Here is a 16,772-nt window from a genome sequence, read left to right on the forward strand (position 1 = left end):
AAAAAAACAGTTCCATTATTCTCTTTCCTCTGATAAACTCTAGAATCCATCTTTGATTTGTAAGTAGATTTTACTAACTACTTGAAAATGCTCCAAGGTTTTAAAACAATGCTTATTTCCAAAGTAAAAAATTTAAAAATTCAATTTTTTTCTTAAAAACAACTAGATTCTGGGCTTCTGATGTGTCCACTTGTTACTTATGATGATTAAATATCAAAAGGTATTTAAGAAGTGAATATAGACTTACCTCCTCCATTCTTCTGACACAAGTATGGAAATCTCCACACATTCCCTAAACCAACAGAAAATCCAACCTGTGCCAAGATATATTGTAGCTTGCTATTCCAAGCTGGCCTTTTACCACCATCACCTTTTTCACTCTCAGAGCTTTTTTCACCATCCATGTCTTTTTCTTCTGGATCATCAACAATCAGTTCACTCTTCTTAAAAGCATCATCAGCAGAATCTTCATTGGAAAGGAGATCTTTGACAGATTCAATAATATCATCGTCTAATTCTCTTTTGACCACCTTGCTATTTTTAGGCATTGGAAGATGAAGCTCTGTGGTTTAGGGGTGAATCAAAAAAAAATTTTTTTCCCACGTAATATGAAGAAAAAGGCTGGAGAAACTTTTAAAATAATCCACGATGATTAAGACTGGAGGTTTCTGAATTTATATGTTCAAGGTCCCATGTATACCTGTAAATTTTTCAAATAAGAAATATTTAACAATTACTTGTTGATATAACTCAAATTATGATTGCCCTTTTTTGTATTTTTTTTTTGAATTAAAATTAGTTCAACATAAAGCTGGAAAGCTAAACTAACCCTCTAGAGCAGCAAGAATTTTTTTTCCTTTTCTAAATTTTATTATATTTAAAAATGGAAAACTCATTCTTACCTTGCAGAATCATATAAATATAGTCAGTTAGGTAGACTTAGCTGATCTTTTAAGCAACTATTATATGCCAGGCACTGTCCTAAGCACTCCACAAATATTTCATTTGATCTTCACAATAATTCTGTTGAGGGATACAGAGATAGAGAGAGACAGAGAGAGAGAGAGAGAGAGAGAGAGAGAGAGAGAGAGAGAGAGAGAGAGAGAGAGAGAAGAAGAAGAAGAAGAAGAAGAAGAAGAAGAAGAAGAAGAAGAAGAAGAAGAAGAAGAAGAAGAAGAAGAAGAAGAAGAAGAAGAAGAAGAAGAAGAAGAAGAAGAAGAAGAAGAAGAAGAAGAAGAAGAAGAAGAAGAAGAAAAGAAGAAGAAGAAAAGAAGAAGAAAAGAAGAAGAAAAGAAGAAGAAGAAGAAAAGAAGAAGAAGAAGAAGAAGAAAAGAAGAAGAAGAAGAAGAAGAAGAAGAAGAAGAAGAAGAAGAAGAAGAAGAAGAAGAGACAGAGACAGCAAGAGAAATTAAGAGAAGAGAGAGAAGAAAAGCAGGAAGCTGAGAGGAAGTGGGGAGCTGGTCTTGGAATACAGAAGACCCAGATTTATGCCTTTTCTGACACCCCTGTGTAAATCACATCACCTTTTGATACACTCAAGCAGCATTCAACAGAAGGTGTCAACCTGCAATGGTAGTAAAACCCACTTCTTTTAGTATAATATGAAATAATGTAATTGAAAATCCAATTAAAAAACTATCATTCAGTGTGCTTCCACTATCCACTCTGCTTTGGAATATGCCCCAGTACATTCTATGGCTTGAATATCATTGTCAGTCCCTCCTTTCTTTTTCTTTTGCATTAAGTTTTACCCGATTCTCTTTCACATGACCTTAGGCATCTTTTATCCTACTCTCTATTACACTCAAATCTATAAGGGTGTGTCTTTGTAGACACCTACAATAACTGGGGCTTTAACAAACAGGATTTATACCTGAAAATAAATGTTTTCATTGGAAGTAGTTGCCTTGAAAAGCATATAATTATTGCAGTGAAGCAGTCATGGCTCAAAAAGACTCAGTAAATCTAACTTCTGAAACTTTCTTTAGCACCAATTTAAAAGCAACAAGCTAAATCTTGTTTTTCAATTAACATATGACACACATTCATTTCCAATCTATCCTGTATAAAGTGTTATGGTGGGTATAGCAGTGTCAACAGTAGCATGATATGACTTAATCATACACCCACATATTTAAAAATTGGCCATCTAATCCAGTTGGGTCTAATTCAAAGAGAAATAAGGGCAACGAATTCATACATAAAGATCCCCTCTCCCTACCAGGAGCTACATATTAAACATTTTTATTAAAGCTTTTTATTTTCAAAACATACGCATGCATAATTTTTCAACATTGATCCTTGCAAAACCTTGCATTCCAAATTTTTTCCCTTTCTTCCCTCCACTCCCTCCCTTAGATGGCAAGTAATCCAATGTATGTTAAACATGTTAACTTAATTTTAAAATATATTTTTATTTATTTTGTTAAATATAACTCAATCACATTTTAATCTAGGAAAGGCCTCACTTCTGATCTTGTGCAATCCCTTTATTTTACAGCTGAGGAACTTGAAGCATAGGGAGAGTAATGGACTTGTCCAGGATCACAAAGGTTTTGAGTAAAAAACAAGGAAAACTCAAGTCCTGTGCCATCTATCCAGCATTTGTTACAGGGAAATTCCTTACTGTTTGCCGTGCAATAAAAAGATGGGAAGGATGGAAAAGTAGGAAGAAGAGGAGATAAAGAATAGAGACATAGAAGAAGCATTTATGAAGTGCTATTATATACTTGGAACTGTACTAGGTTTCATGTGATTTTCAACCATCCTCACAAGTAGACACTACTATATTATTATCTCCATTTTATTGTTCAAGAAACATTTTTTTTGTTAAGTGTCTTACTCAGGGGTCATAAAGAGCTCCTAAGTGTCCAAGTCTGAAATTATGGCTTTGGTCTTCCTAATTCTAGGTCCATCTAATTGCCTTTTTGGACAGGAAGAAAAATAAGTGGACTTATTTTATATTCTAATTCAAAACTGGAATAAAATTCAGAGGCCACCTAACAAAAAACAAAGCCACACCACTAATTAGGGTTAAAGATGGAATTAAAATGCAAACATCCAATCCAGAATTCTGTACATCTTTTTTTTTTTTTTTCCCCTACCAGTCCTAAGGATATTCTCACTTTTTCCTCAATAAGTTCAAGTGTATAGTTTATAGTCTTTTTCCACCCAAACTCTTGCCATAATACTGTTAAACTTTTTTTTTAAATTTTATTTTTGTGTGTACGCAAGTAGAAAGACAAAGAGATATAGATAGAGAAGATAGATACATATATACATAGATTAGTCTCAAATATTTCAGCCTTCCAATTCTTAATTACTCAAACTCTATTTCCCTTAGTTGTGTACTGGAACAGTCACACCCTGCAGCTTCCCATCACCCATAAATTTTACATTTCCTCAATAAATTAACAGCCATTTATTAAGCACCAGTAATAGGCCAGGCACTTTACAAAGTACTGAGGATATAAATAAAAAGAATGAAGCAATGCTCACTCTCAAGAAAGAGACATTTTAACCAGGAAGATATACTTATCAACAGATTCTATGATCAAGAAGTCGTCTTCCTCCAATGGTTTATTCCTCTAAACCTATTCCTCCACTCCTGATCCCTCTACTTTTCCCAGGCTTACTCCTTCTCAGGATGCACACTCTTTGTTTTCCAAACTCTACCCCTAAAAATGAACCAGTTCATCTTTATACTTCCCTTTCTAATGGAATCCCTTGCTCTTTTGTGCAAAGAACCTAGTCTCATATTTTACCAAGAAAATTAAGACCATTAACTTCGAGATTTTTCTCCCTTATAATATAACTCATTAAAAAACATACCCCACTAAACATAAGAGACTTTCCCAATAAATAGAGGGGTAAATCAAGGACACTGCTATTTCTTGATAGGTTTATAAATGTTAGCAATAAAAAGGAAAGAAAATAGCAGCATAAAAATAGACAAAGAAGAGATTACCTATTAATTGTTGATATAGTTTATTTTAAATCTCCTAGGCAATCAGCAAAAAAAAAAAAAAAAAATCAAAAGTTTTTAATAGTTTCAATAAAGTTGAATGTCAATCAGTTGGAAAAGGAATAGAATCTTAGGGAAATGACTCCTTAAAAACTAGAACTGAGCAAGGGGAAACCAGGGAAGTTATACAAAACCAAAAAATAATAAAACAAAATATAAAGAATTAAAGAAGAGAACGTAAGGCCCCTCTCCTAAGAAAAAACAGATCTGGGAAACAGATTAAGAAGAGAAATTGTAAGAATAATCAAACTACTTAAAAGCTAGAATAAAAAAATAAAGAATTTGATACAATAATACAAGAAATAAAATTGTCTTGAAGTATTTAAACAAGAGGGGAGAGCAGAAATAAAAATAAAAATAAATCCAAACATCTGAAAGAAATTCTACAAGGAAAATCTACATTATACATACATACATCAAACATATACCATACCCAGATTCTGAAAACCTCATATCAAGGAGAAAATATTATGAACAGCAAAGAAAAACAATTAAATACAGCAGTACCATATAGGCTCAAACAAGATCTATTGCCTGACTTTCTAGACTTTATTGCAATAAGACCTGAACTTAAAATAAATTTTGACATAAAGTCCAAGAGAAATATAGAAATATAGGGTAAATATCAAAGACTAATTACAAAGAATTCAGTAAGGTTAAACTATTGATGTTTTATATGTGGAAATGTAAACCACCAGATAAAGTTGAGTATGATGTGATTCTAAAAGCAAAACTACAGGAAAAGGTAAAAAGAAATTATGTTATACTAATGAGGTGCAAAGGAAGAACTGACCCAGAGAAATGGGGAGAAGGGGTGATAGTTCTGGAACCCAGCTCTCATCAGGAACAATACATATATATGTACAAGAACATAAAAGCCTTCTAACTTTGGGGATAGGGAGGTTGGAGAGGATAAGGAGCAATAAAGGGATTTTTAGAGAAAACCCTACTCACAGGTCAGGTTAAAGAGAAGAATATATGCATTTAGAAGGGAATAAAAGTCTTAAATTTATAAAGAAATAAGGGTGAGGAAAAAAGATAAGGGATGGAGTAAAAGAGGTATGCAGAATGGTATAAAGGAGGGATAGAAGAGGGAGAGAATAAGGAAGGGATCCTTGGAGGCAGGGTAGATTAAGCAAATTGAAAGGGAAGGTAGGAGGTAGATAATAAAAGCAAAGGAGTTAGAAGAGATAGGAAATGATAAAGATCAGCAGTAAAATTTATCAGGTTTAAAATAAGGAGTAGTAATCATTGATCTTAAAATTGATTTAGTCAAAAGAGAAAAACAGGGAAATGACACTATTTCAGCCATATTAATATTGTTTTAGACTATTTGAAATAACTAGTCATTATAAGTTTGGAATATTGCTTTGGTTTAAGAAATGTTGAGTTGGTAGATTTAGAAAAATATGGATTTTGATTTATGAAGGAAGATGCACCTTCACAGAAAGAGAGGACAAACCAATGTAGTGTGGTATAACCTATATTTATAAAATGTATACAATTATAGACCCAAGGTGCCATATATGTAAATAGATCCATGCATAATTGTAGCCTTCTTGAGAGGTGGGGTGAGGAAAGGAAGAAAAAAATAATAAAGTAAAAAATGTACAGTGGAAACCACAACAAAAAAAACCTACAAGTAAACAAAAGATGGATAGCTCTGAACACAATGTATAGTATTTATTGTTTTATATTTCTAATCCTCTCATGTTCTTCTGTGAACATGACAGTGGTTGTTTTTTTTTTTTGTACTTAAGTTTTAAATACATTAATTAAAAATAATAATTGGCATTTATATAACATGTTAATATTTACAAAGTGCTTTCCGGTCATTATTTCATTTGAACCATACAATACACCTAAGATAAATAGTGAGGAGAAAGTCTAGAATAGAAGGGAAAAACAGGGAAAGGAATAAGAGAAGGGGGAAAATGATAAAAGGGAAGGCACATTGAGAATGGAGAGAAAGTAGAATAAATAGAGGGGAGAGACTAAGGATAATTGCATATAGGAAGGGATTTTCAGGGGTGGAAAAATGGCATTCCAGACATAACAAACATTGTCAACAAAGGCATAAAAGGCAGATTTCATACAGGTAAACAGAGGCAGAGATAGCTGAGGGCTGAAGCAAGTCACCTAATATAGTTGGACTTAAGATAATTCTGAATACCAAAAACAACATATGATCTTAGGCAATAAAAAGCTGAGGAAGATTATTGAGCAAACATGAGGTGAGCAGATCTGTGATAATTCTAACAATAATATGGAAGATATATTAAGATGGAGACAAATTGCTTGCTATCATTTATCTGAATAATTGGAATTGATTTGAATCATCTCAATTGCTGAAGAGAGCCACGTCCATCAGAATTGATCATTGTATAATCTCCTGGTTCTACTCATTTCATTTACATCAGTTCATGTAAGTCTCCCTAGGCCTCTCTGAAATCATTCTGCTGATCATTTCTTACAGAACAATAATATTCCACAACATTCATATACCATGACTTATTCTACCTTTCTTCAATTGATGGACATCCACTCAGTTACCAGTTTCTTGCCACTATAAAAAGGGCTGCCACAAACATTTTTGCACCCTTTCCCTCCTTTTAAGATCTCTTTGGGATATAAACCCAGTAGAAAGAAGAATATAAACTTTAAAAAGAAAAGCTTTAGGAAAAGAAATAAGCTCAACTTTAGGAAATGGGTTTAAGGTGCTCAATAATATGCAAGTGGAGATAGCCTAGACTCATTTGGGAGTAACAAGTCTAAAACTCAAATAAGATGTTAGGATTGGCTGAGGAAGTTCTGGTATAGAGGTGGAAGTTGAAATGATGGAAATGAATGCCATTGTCCAGGAAGAGAATACAGACCAGAAAAGACGAGAAAAAAAGAGCCAAGGAGACAATCTTCCCTACCATCATTCCACCTTGAAAGAATGAAGGTCACAAAGAGGAATTGGAGAGGGGACTTATTAGATTGGTGAAAAAATAACCCGGAGAGATCAGAATATATGAAGCCAAGAAAGAATATATAGATGATCAAGGTTCTTAACCACTGACTCCCAAAGGATCCATGATTATTTCAGGAGTCTGTAGACTTGGATGGGAAAGAAGAAAAAAAATTTTTGCATTTTTATTTTTACTAACCTCCAACTAAAACTTGGCACTTCTTTCAATTATGATTTTTAAAACAAGTTCAAAAACCTCTGATCTAAGAGGATAGGATGGACAATAGTGGAGTTGCAACGCGAAATTTTGGGTCCCTAGAGAAAACATGAAAAAAAAAAAGTGCCTTCAAATTAACTCTCTAATTCATGATGTGAAAATATGGCAAGAAGTAATTAAAATACATTTAGTTGAGTGGGAAGGAGAATTAGTTACTAAAAGAGTTTACAGATGGATGTGGTTAACAATGTGAGCCATCTGGCAGCTTCCAATTTTAACTAATTATTATTTCTGACTAAGTGCTAAGCTCAGTTGTTTCTATACTGATCTATAAACATTTGGATTAATACAATTTGAAACAACTCTCCAGTCCTTCCATTGATCAATGATCTCATTTACATTGGTTTCCCCCTGCAAAGAAAATACCTAGACTGTCTACCTACTTTGTGTGCTTCTAAGTTCAAAGTTTTCCAATCAATCTACTATAGTGTGTTCATACTTCTCCCAAAGTCAAGTTCTTCCTAGAGGGGTAAGGATTCCTACTATCTTCCTCAAAACACCAAAAAAGAAAAGTAACTTGTACTTCATCCCATTCTGCTGTCTTCTAGTATCTATAATATTTAGATTGCAAACTCATCAAGGGCAAGTACTGTTCCCTTTTAACTCAATGTATTCTCAGTGCTTATTTAGGACTGTAGGTACTTAATAAATGTTGAATAGGATTACAATAGAATTATAGATCCTTACATACATTTATTAAATTATGGAACCTAGAATTGAGTCTGTGGATCATTTAGTCTTGACACTTTTACTTGACAGATAAGGAAAAAGATGATTATGGGAAAAACTGGATTAGATACTATTTTGCAACTGTCTCTCTGTCTCTGTCTCCCTCTCTTTACCCCTTTCCTGATTTCCTTTCCATTTCCTACATTAACTGACTATTAAGCAACACCCAATCCGCTTCACTGAAGTTGAAGACCTCAATTTGAATACCTTCTCTACTATTTCAGTATAATTATGTGGCCAAATCACTTAAGTGGCAGTTCTAAGATTACACCAGTTCCTCTTGACTCCCAATGGTTGCATGCCTAGAAGTTTTTTTGTGAACATTTACCGTCTTAAAACTATAGCTAATTATTTTTAAAATTTTGTTAATGTTTGGATGGCTGGTTATCCTTTGTTTTGGAAAAAGGAGCAAAATGACATTACTGGGTTAGAGTCAAGTTAAGTAGGCTTTAAACATGAGCTTGGAATGCTCCACTACAGGTCAGACACAAATCATCCTTAATGAACATTTAGGGTGGATTCTCTAACTGAGCACACATCACTTTTTTTCCTATTTTTTTTTTCTGAGTGAATTCAATTCTGCTTTGCTCATCATAGAACACTTTCTCTGATGAGGGCACTCTGCCATGCTGGGTAGTCCTGTGCATTCAATGTCTCCCATGTTGTACAATCAATTCTAAAGTTCTTAAGAGAGACCTTGAGAGTATCCCTTTATCACTTTTCTGATCAACTTGTGAGCACTTGCCCTGTGTGAGTATTCCACTTTTTGAATGTTTGGATTTAGCATAAAAGGCAACAACTTGAAAAAGTGATCTAACAAAATACTGTTTATTTTTATAACCTCTACATTAGTCCTTTAAGAGCAAGATTTGTGAGAGAAATAAAAACAAATAGAAATACTGAGAATGGGAGACAAAGAGATAGTCAAGAGACTATATCATGATTTGGGTTTCTCTGTTCAAAGATGGGAGAGATGAAAGTGAAAATAAAACAATTAGGAGTTGATTACAATGTGAATCATTATAATGAGAGGCAAAAGACTGGAAGGGCAGGTAAAGTAGGTAGAGGTCCTGAGATAAGATCAATGCAAGATTTTCTGACTGCATGGGCAACATGAGAAAGTCAACCCTCCCTTCTCATCTCTCAAAAAGACTGCAGTTATAAACTGGGTGACAGAAAATACAGTGATGCCCTCAACAGAAACTAAGAACTTTGAAAAAGGGAGAGTTTAGAGAAAATGATTGGAGACATGGAGTTTGAGATGCCTCCAGGTCATTCAAGTGGATATTCCTGCAATCCATTGTTGGTGAAAAACTAATTCATAAAACAGATTAGGTACTGCCTGGTGTTCTCTCCATAGAGACAATAGAACTCACAGAAGCTAAGATTTCCCAAAATAGAGGATGTAGAGAAAGAACTGGAGATATTTCCAGGGTCAGATTTCCATCAGCATTTCAGGAAGTAAATTCAAAACAAAAAATATGATATATTTTAGCTAAGGTACTCAGTGAATAAAACACTGGACCTGGAGTCAAGAAGACCAAAATTTAAGTCCAGCCTTAGACACTTATTAGCTGTGTAACTGTAAACATGTCACTTAACCTCTGTTTCCTTATCTGTAAAATGGGGATAATAACAGCACCTACTTCACAAGAGGATTGTTGCAAGGATCAGATGAGATAACATCAACCTCCTCTGTATTGCAAATTAGAAGTTTGTTTCTAAAAGTTGATTCTATATATAGTAAGACTAACAACAGTAATAATATTAGGAGTAGCCAGCCTTTCTCTAATGCTTTAAGATTTCATTGCACCAACTGAATGACAAAAATGTTCAGCTATGCAATCTTTAACTTCAAAGTGGCTTTCAACAATAACCTCTAGTTATTCCAGTGCCATAGGCCTAAGATATAGCCTTTGTCTTCATTGCTGTTCAGAACACTTCCAAATGAGGTCTGAATCAGATTAAAATGTTAATTGGGAAATATTTTAAAATAAATAAATAAAAAGCATATAGATAAGGTTACCAGGTCTTTTCCTAAATCAATATGTGGTCTGAAGGATCTTTCCATGTAATGTTCTTTTCTCTAAATTATAATCGTTCTCTTGGAGCAGATCTCTTGGGGAGCTTCTGGAAGCAGCCTTAGTTTCAGTTCAGTTTCAATAACCTCAAATGCAGTCAGAAGTTAAAGTCCAGATCCTTTATTGTGTCCTTCAAAATCCTGAATCTTTTCCTGGGCCTGGTTAGCTGTCTTAGAGGCCTATCTCTCTCCTTGGTTCCCGAGAGCTCTTGTCCAAATGTCTCCAGCCAGCACAAAGGTAGAAGTTGGAATAAATCTTGACTCTGCCTCCAAGAGTGGGATTGTGGATTTCTCTGGGATTATGAATCTCCCAGAAGTCAGGAAGTCAATCCTAGTTATGAATCTCCCAAAGTCCCCTCTGGCCCTGAGAGCTTCTTGCTTATATGCTGCACACCAATCATTTCATCACTAGGAAACCATTATTTGTTGTAGGATTAAATCAATGCTAAATTAGATTGAACCATTGTCTCCTCAATTCCATTCAGTACCTTGTTTCAAGTTCTGGCCCATAACATCTCCTTGTAGGATCAGATCAATCATTCTGAACCCTGCTAAATTAGATAATCATTGTCTCTATCCATTCCAGTCAGTAACTTAGCACTTTGTAAGAATTCTAACACTTACATAAGGCTTAGCGACCCCTATTTCTATTTGGATTTGACACCTGTGTTCTAGGGAATTCTCAGATGAAGAAATTCCCTCCCAGGACTCCTTCTTTATCATACATAATATCCTTAATACACATTAAAGGAGACTATGATAGAACTTAGCTACACTGAAAAGAAAATGGGAGAAAAACAAAAAGGCAACATAAATGAGTCTCCTTTTCAGAAATGGATCTTTTCTGGGAGAAAAAAAAAAGCTTAGAAAATTAATGCTTATTTGCATCAATTAACTCATTAATTAGAATCTTATTTTCTATTGATTTACAAAATAAAATTCATAGTGTATTCCTAAAGAAAAAATATCTGGTTCAAAGACAAAAATCATACTAAAGATTTCAATAAATCGTATTAAATTATATACTTAAAGAAAAATTATAATTTTCTTGTGGCACACTGATGATCATAATGCTTAAAAATGAATAAATATTTAATTAAATAATAAGCATTAATATTAAAAATGATAAATAATACTTTTTAAAAGTATAAATATAAAACTAAACTGCAAATATATATGTAAAATTTCCAAATATTGAGTTCCTTTGCAGCTTAATTCATGTGAAAAAGATATATGTCCCTATACTATGATCAACATTTTCCAAACCACCCAAAACTCTGCTCCCCCCCCTTATTAATAAGTCCCTTATTGTTGCTCAGTCATTTTCAGCCATATCCAACTCTTCACAATGCCAACTTGGCAAAGATACTGGAATAATTTGCCATTTCCAAGCTCAGTTTATAGATAAAGAAACTTCGGTAGAGGTGAAGTGACCTGCTCAGGGTCACACAGCTAATATGTTTCTGAGGCCATATTTGAACTCAGGAAGATTGAATCTTCCTGATTCCAGGCCTGGCAGCACTCTTTCCATTGTGCCATCCAGCTGCCCTCCAGCTGCCATCCAGCTGCCTATTTAGTCCATTAGATTTAATTACTCACTATCCTTTTAAATGTTTTAAGAAATCTTTTATCTCATGGTAAGCTTCAAAATCCCACTATAATCATTTAGTTAACTGTTTATGTTACAAGATACTGCATAATCAGTTAATTTTACTTCCTGTCAATGAAATGTTGTCTTGACAGAATAACTAGGAATACTATTTGGCCAAAAGATAGTGTCCTGAATACTCAAAAGGTATATAAACTAAGGTTGGAGAGGTAGATTGGAGCCAGTTATCGAAGTACTCAAATGTCACTAGATGCAATAGGAAACCACCAAAAGAATTTTAGGAGAGGACCATATCTTAAAATAATTTTGAAATTATTAGAAGGCTAGAAGGGAAAAGATGATGTGCTGGCTATATCAGTAGTCCCAAACAAAGGTAAAGACATCGTCAGTGGAGAAATGGGGCAGATTTGAGAGTTACAAAACACTGATTCTGAGTTACAAAGCACTGATTCCATTTATCACATGTTATTGTCCTAGTGTTACAAGCTTCCCTGACATTACAATCATTACTATCTGATACCAAGAGCTGATTAAATTTGGAATTTCATTTATTATCTTCATCATCAATATGAAAATTAGCAATAATGAAAGTCTCATAACAAATAATAACCAGATATATTCACATCTGTTAAATGGAGATTATTCCAATATTAAAGGAGACAATTGAAGACAGATTCTTTTTTTAAGAATTCTTATGACAGAAAAACATTGAGAGAAGAGGATCTAAAAAAAGAAAGCTTAAATGGAGTAAGACGGAGAGAAAATCAGAAGTCCAGAGTATAGTAATAAGAATGAAGACCTGGCTGACCTTAGTGTCTTATAACAGGGAGCCTGGAAAAAAATGCGTTCAGGGGGAGACTCCAAAAGAACAGAGTGTAGTCTATCATAAGAAGTTTTAACTTATAAAATGCACAGGTGTCTTTGGAGAAAATGTCATGTGGAATCCAGATAAGCATTGCTCTGGACACAGAACAAGTTCCATTTGGATCACAGAATTAAAAGCAGTGGGTAAAAGTTGCAAAGGAACAAATAATAGCTAGCACATTTATATAGTGCCTAGAACATGCCAGCATTATATTAAGCACATTATAAATATTAACTCATGTTATACTCAAAACAATCCTGGGAAGTAGATGCTATTATTATAGACATTTTATAGTTGAGGAAACTCAGTGAGAAAAAACATTAAATGACATCCACAGTCACACTGTGTCTGACACTGAATTGTAATCGAGTTTGCCTGATTTCAGGCCCAGAATTCGATTTATTTAACAACCTAGCTATTTGCTACTAGATGTGACATTAAAAAAAAATTGCCTAAAACATCTGGAATATCCAAAAGTCCGTGGGATTCCACAGAGAAAGTTGACTCTTTTTCAGTTACATCCCTACACCCAGATTTTCAAAGAAAGGAAGAATGACTACTTGTTAAATTTGTTGTTGAGGAGATCCATGTTTAGGTATGGGTTTAACTAGATGAACTCTTGAGATTTCATTCAGAATCTGATTTATTTAAAATTTATTTTTCTCATCTCTAAGTTCCCTTGTAAGAAATGACAATTTGACATCCATAAAAATACTGGCCCAATCCTACATCTATATAGTTAGTACACATGTGGGTAGTAGAGTAGGATAGAGAACTATACTCTAATCTCTTTCCACTTTATACCCTACACCAATCAAACTGGACAATAAACTTTCCTTGCCATTACATCCCTTGCCTATAAGCCCTCATGGGTTTCCCCTTACACCAGAAAGTACTTTTTTTTTTTCACCTCAATCCCTCATTCAAAATTCTGTTTAGCTTAGTCTACTTCCCATCTAAACCTTTTCTCAATTATTTCCTCCAAATTTGTAAATGGTTTTCCTTCCAACTAAAATCTCCTTTCATTTATTATCAATGCACAGATTGTAGTTCCCTAGTACAATGCAAGCTCCTTGAATGTAAGTTGTGTCGTTTTTGATTTTATATACCCAACACAGTTCCTTAAACATAGAAGGCATTTAATAAATGTTAGCTGAATTGAATTGGAAAAAATGTAGATACTTTGCTAGAACACCAGAATTTCATTTTAAACTATCTTGTTTATCTTCTACTTAGATATTACTGGGAACAGTAATTCACTACATCTCATGACAACAAATAATTTGTTAAAAGAGAGACAGTGGCCAAGACAAAGGGACAGAAAGTACAGATAAACAATGGGCAATGATATATAGGACTTTAAAGTTTTAAAAGTGATTATGCCAGAGGTGTCAAACACCAGATGGACAATTACTTCTGAGCTCTGCTGGAATCATTGTGAAATATTTAACAAAACGAAAAGTATACTCGAACATTATTTAATGTCAATGTGTTTTTCTAAGTCATGATATCATCATATTTGATCCTTAATCTTGAGGGGTATTATTATTCTCTTTAAAGACGAGGGGACTTGACACTTGAAAAGTAGTAACTTGCCTAGTCACACAGTTGGTGTCTTGAGTTTGGATCCAAGTCCATGTTCTATCCAATATTGTCACTTATGTGTCTGTTTTTAATCACAAGAAGCACACTAGTACAGAATAGAAACATGTACCCAGGTTCAATTCACTTGCTACTGTCTCACTATCATCTGCTATTCCCTAATAGAATTTTTCAGAATTTCTGAAACAGGTTTCTATTAAGTTCCAGCAAAGCCATAATCTGCCAAAATATCTATAGATCTTTTTACTGCAGACAAATGAAACTGTGCTTCAAACCCCTTAAATCTGCCTTCATAGGTGTTTCTGTAAAATATCTTATTTGGCAATAACAATCAGTTAATGTTGGTGTGACATGATGACCCAGCCCCAGAAAATATTAACATTTGGCCAAAGGAAAGAAAGCACAAGCAAAAATGAACATAATTTGCAATGGAAAGGGGGGAAGAATTAAATAAGAATTAAATACCTGTTATATCCCAGGCACTGTGCTTTAAGCACTTTAAGCACAAGCACTTTAAAAATGGTGTTTCATTTGGTAAGAAAAAAAAAGAAAAAAGAAAGCAAGGAGTGAAAATGACAGAAACTAAAACTATTTCCCTCTCAATTTGAAACAGGACTGCACGCCTACCCAACCTTGGCATGTGCCTTCTCTGCAGTAATGTATTAAGCAAATGAATTAATCATTCAAAATTACCAAAGAGTCAATGTAACATGTTTTAAATCACTACTAAAACTGGAACTGCCTCTATAATGTCATTCTGATGATTCCCCAGTCAGGCTATACAAGAAATAGTTGGCATTTGGGCAGTCTATATGCATAAGGCATATATGGTTATACTGGGAAATTTTCAAGCTTATATTTGTAGTTATATAGAAAAAAAAGAAAGAAAGAAAAAGAGATAGTGAGTAGTAAAAAAGAGTAACCCAATGCACAAGGACCCATTAGGCTGCAGGGGTGGTGCTTATTCCATCAATCAACAAACATTTGTTAAAAGCTTACTGGCACCAAGCATTGCAGTAAGTATTAGAGAAACAAAGAAAAACAAAAACTGCAATTATAAAAACAAAATCAGTCTCTGTCCTCTATTCTAATTTATCTAGGGTAAAATTAATACTAACAAAATCTTAAGCTGTTATGTATAACATCACCCTCAAAAAAAAAAAAAAAAAAAAAAAAAACACCACCGCCCCATCCCCCAATTCAAACCTCAGAGGATTTGTATTAGGGAAATAAATTCCAGTACTTAAGATATGTTTGTCAGCATTCGAACACATTTAAATTAGGCAATACTAAGTATGTTAAAGGAATCTTAAAATCCGTATATGTCAGAGGTACAATCACTTATTAAACAAAAAGCCTATTCTTTCTTCTCTAGCTTCATTAAGTAGTCAGATTTTTTTTCAACATGTTATGGGGACATTATAAAATCTGAAGTGCTGATCACCTTAACATTTTTCATATCTTAAGATCAATGTACAACATTGCTCAAACAACATAGTAAGTGTGTGTGAGGGGGAGAATTTCTGAATAGGAAAAATGTCTTGTTCTCATGATGCTATCATTTCTTGGATTCTCCAAATATGACTTTAAAAAAAAAAAGCACTTTTATACTTTGTGACTAGAGTCAATATGCTCCATTGAAAATAAACCAAAGAATTAAAGAAAATTTCATTGCAACGAGTATATAGATTTTGTTCATTGTGTGGAAGGGGAGAAAGAGCTGATTAAGATAACTAATTTAAATAAAAGAGTGGAATATAAATGTCTTTGTATATTCTTATCAGACTAAGTAGGGTGGGGCAAACTTGGATAGAGAATTGTAAAATAAAAATAAAATTCCCATTATTGTATTTCAATTCGACTTTGTCATGTAATTTACAGACCCTTTGTATTTTATTTTATGCATTTACAAGCATGATTATATAAAGATCCATGTTTCGCCAAATCGCAGAGGATCATGAAATAAAAAAGGTTTTGTTTCAATTACCACAAGAAACTCAAAATTGCATCAGAAAATAATAATGGTGATGCGTAGTAAGCCTACCGTAGCAAAACCTTAGTGGGCGGGTACAAAGCAAATCCTTAAAAAAAAAAAAATCAGACTAAAAGCATTCAGAATCCTCAATCTACTTTCTCCTCCTCAGACCTGTAGCCTACTGACGGACAACAGGGAGGAAAAAAGGGTGGTCTGGCTTTAAAATGGAAGGAGTGGGGGACACAAATCACAAGATTAAAAAAAAAAAAAAAAAAAAAAAAAAAACCCGAGGACACCTCATTTGCATAAGCACCCAAACATTGCTGATGTCACTGTGCACCAGTCTTGATCCCGCCAGATTTACTCCAGCCATTCTCTGAGAAGGGATGCAACGAAATGGGATGAGGGTGAGGAGGAGGGCGAGGGAGGAGCCAATAGACCTAAGCATCTGTTCCAAGCAGTCATCTTTTAACTTCGAGTAAATATCTGCAAACTCCCATCCACCATTAATAAACTTAAATATGTGGGGATTTGCCCTTATCACCAGCCCTACATCCCCAACCATCTGTTAGAATAAAAAAATAAAAAAAAAAAAAAATTTTAAAAAAGCTTTCGAATCGGGGTCTTGGAGATCTGTTAATTTTACCCAAAGGCCATT

The 16,772-nt window shown here is 34.0% G+C and overlaps 1 protein-coding gene across 4 annotated transcripts in view; it reads right to left on the minus strand.

Moving 5' to 3' along the window:
• SLC6A15 (solute carrier family 6 member 15) overlaps positions 1 to 16,772 on the minus strand; it is a 137,801-nt gene that overhangs the window by 62,916 nt on the left and 58,113 nt on the right. For all 4 annotated transcript variants that reach the window (XM_074270887.1, XM_074270888.1, XM_074270884.1 and 1 more), the window contains exon 2: positions 248 to 700. In XM_074270887.1, the coding sequence (XP_074126988.1) occupies positions 248 to 548 (301 nt within the window). In that variant the 5' untranslated portion in view covers positions 549 to 700. The remainder of the gene's footprint in view (positions 1 to 247; positions 701 to 16,772) is intronic.

The sequence above is a fragment of the Sminthopsis crassicaudata genome, chromosome 5 (genome assembly GCF_048593235.1).
Source record: "Sminthopsis crassicaudata isolate SCR6 chromosome 5, ASM4859323v1, whole genome shotgun sequence".
Classification (NCBI taxonomy): domain Eukaryota; kingdom Metazoa; phylum Chordata; class Mammalia; order Dasyuromorphia; family Dasyuridae; genus Sminthopsis; species Sminthopsis crassicaudata.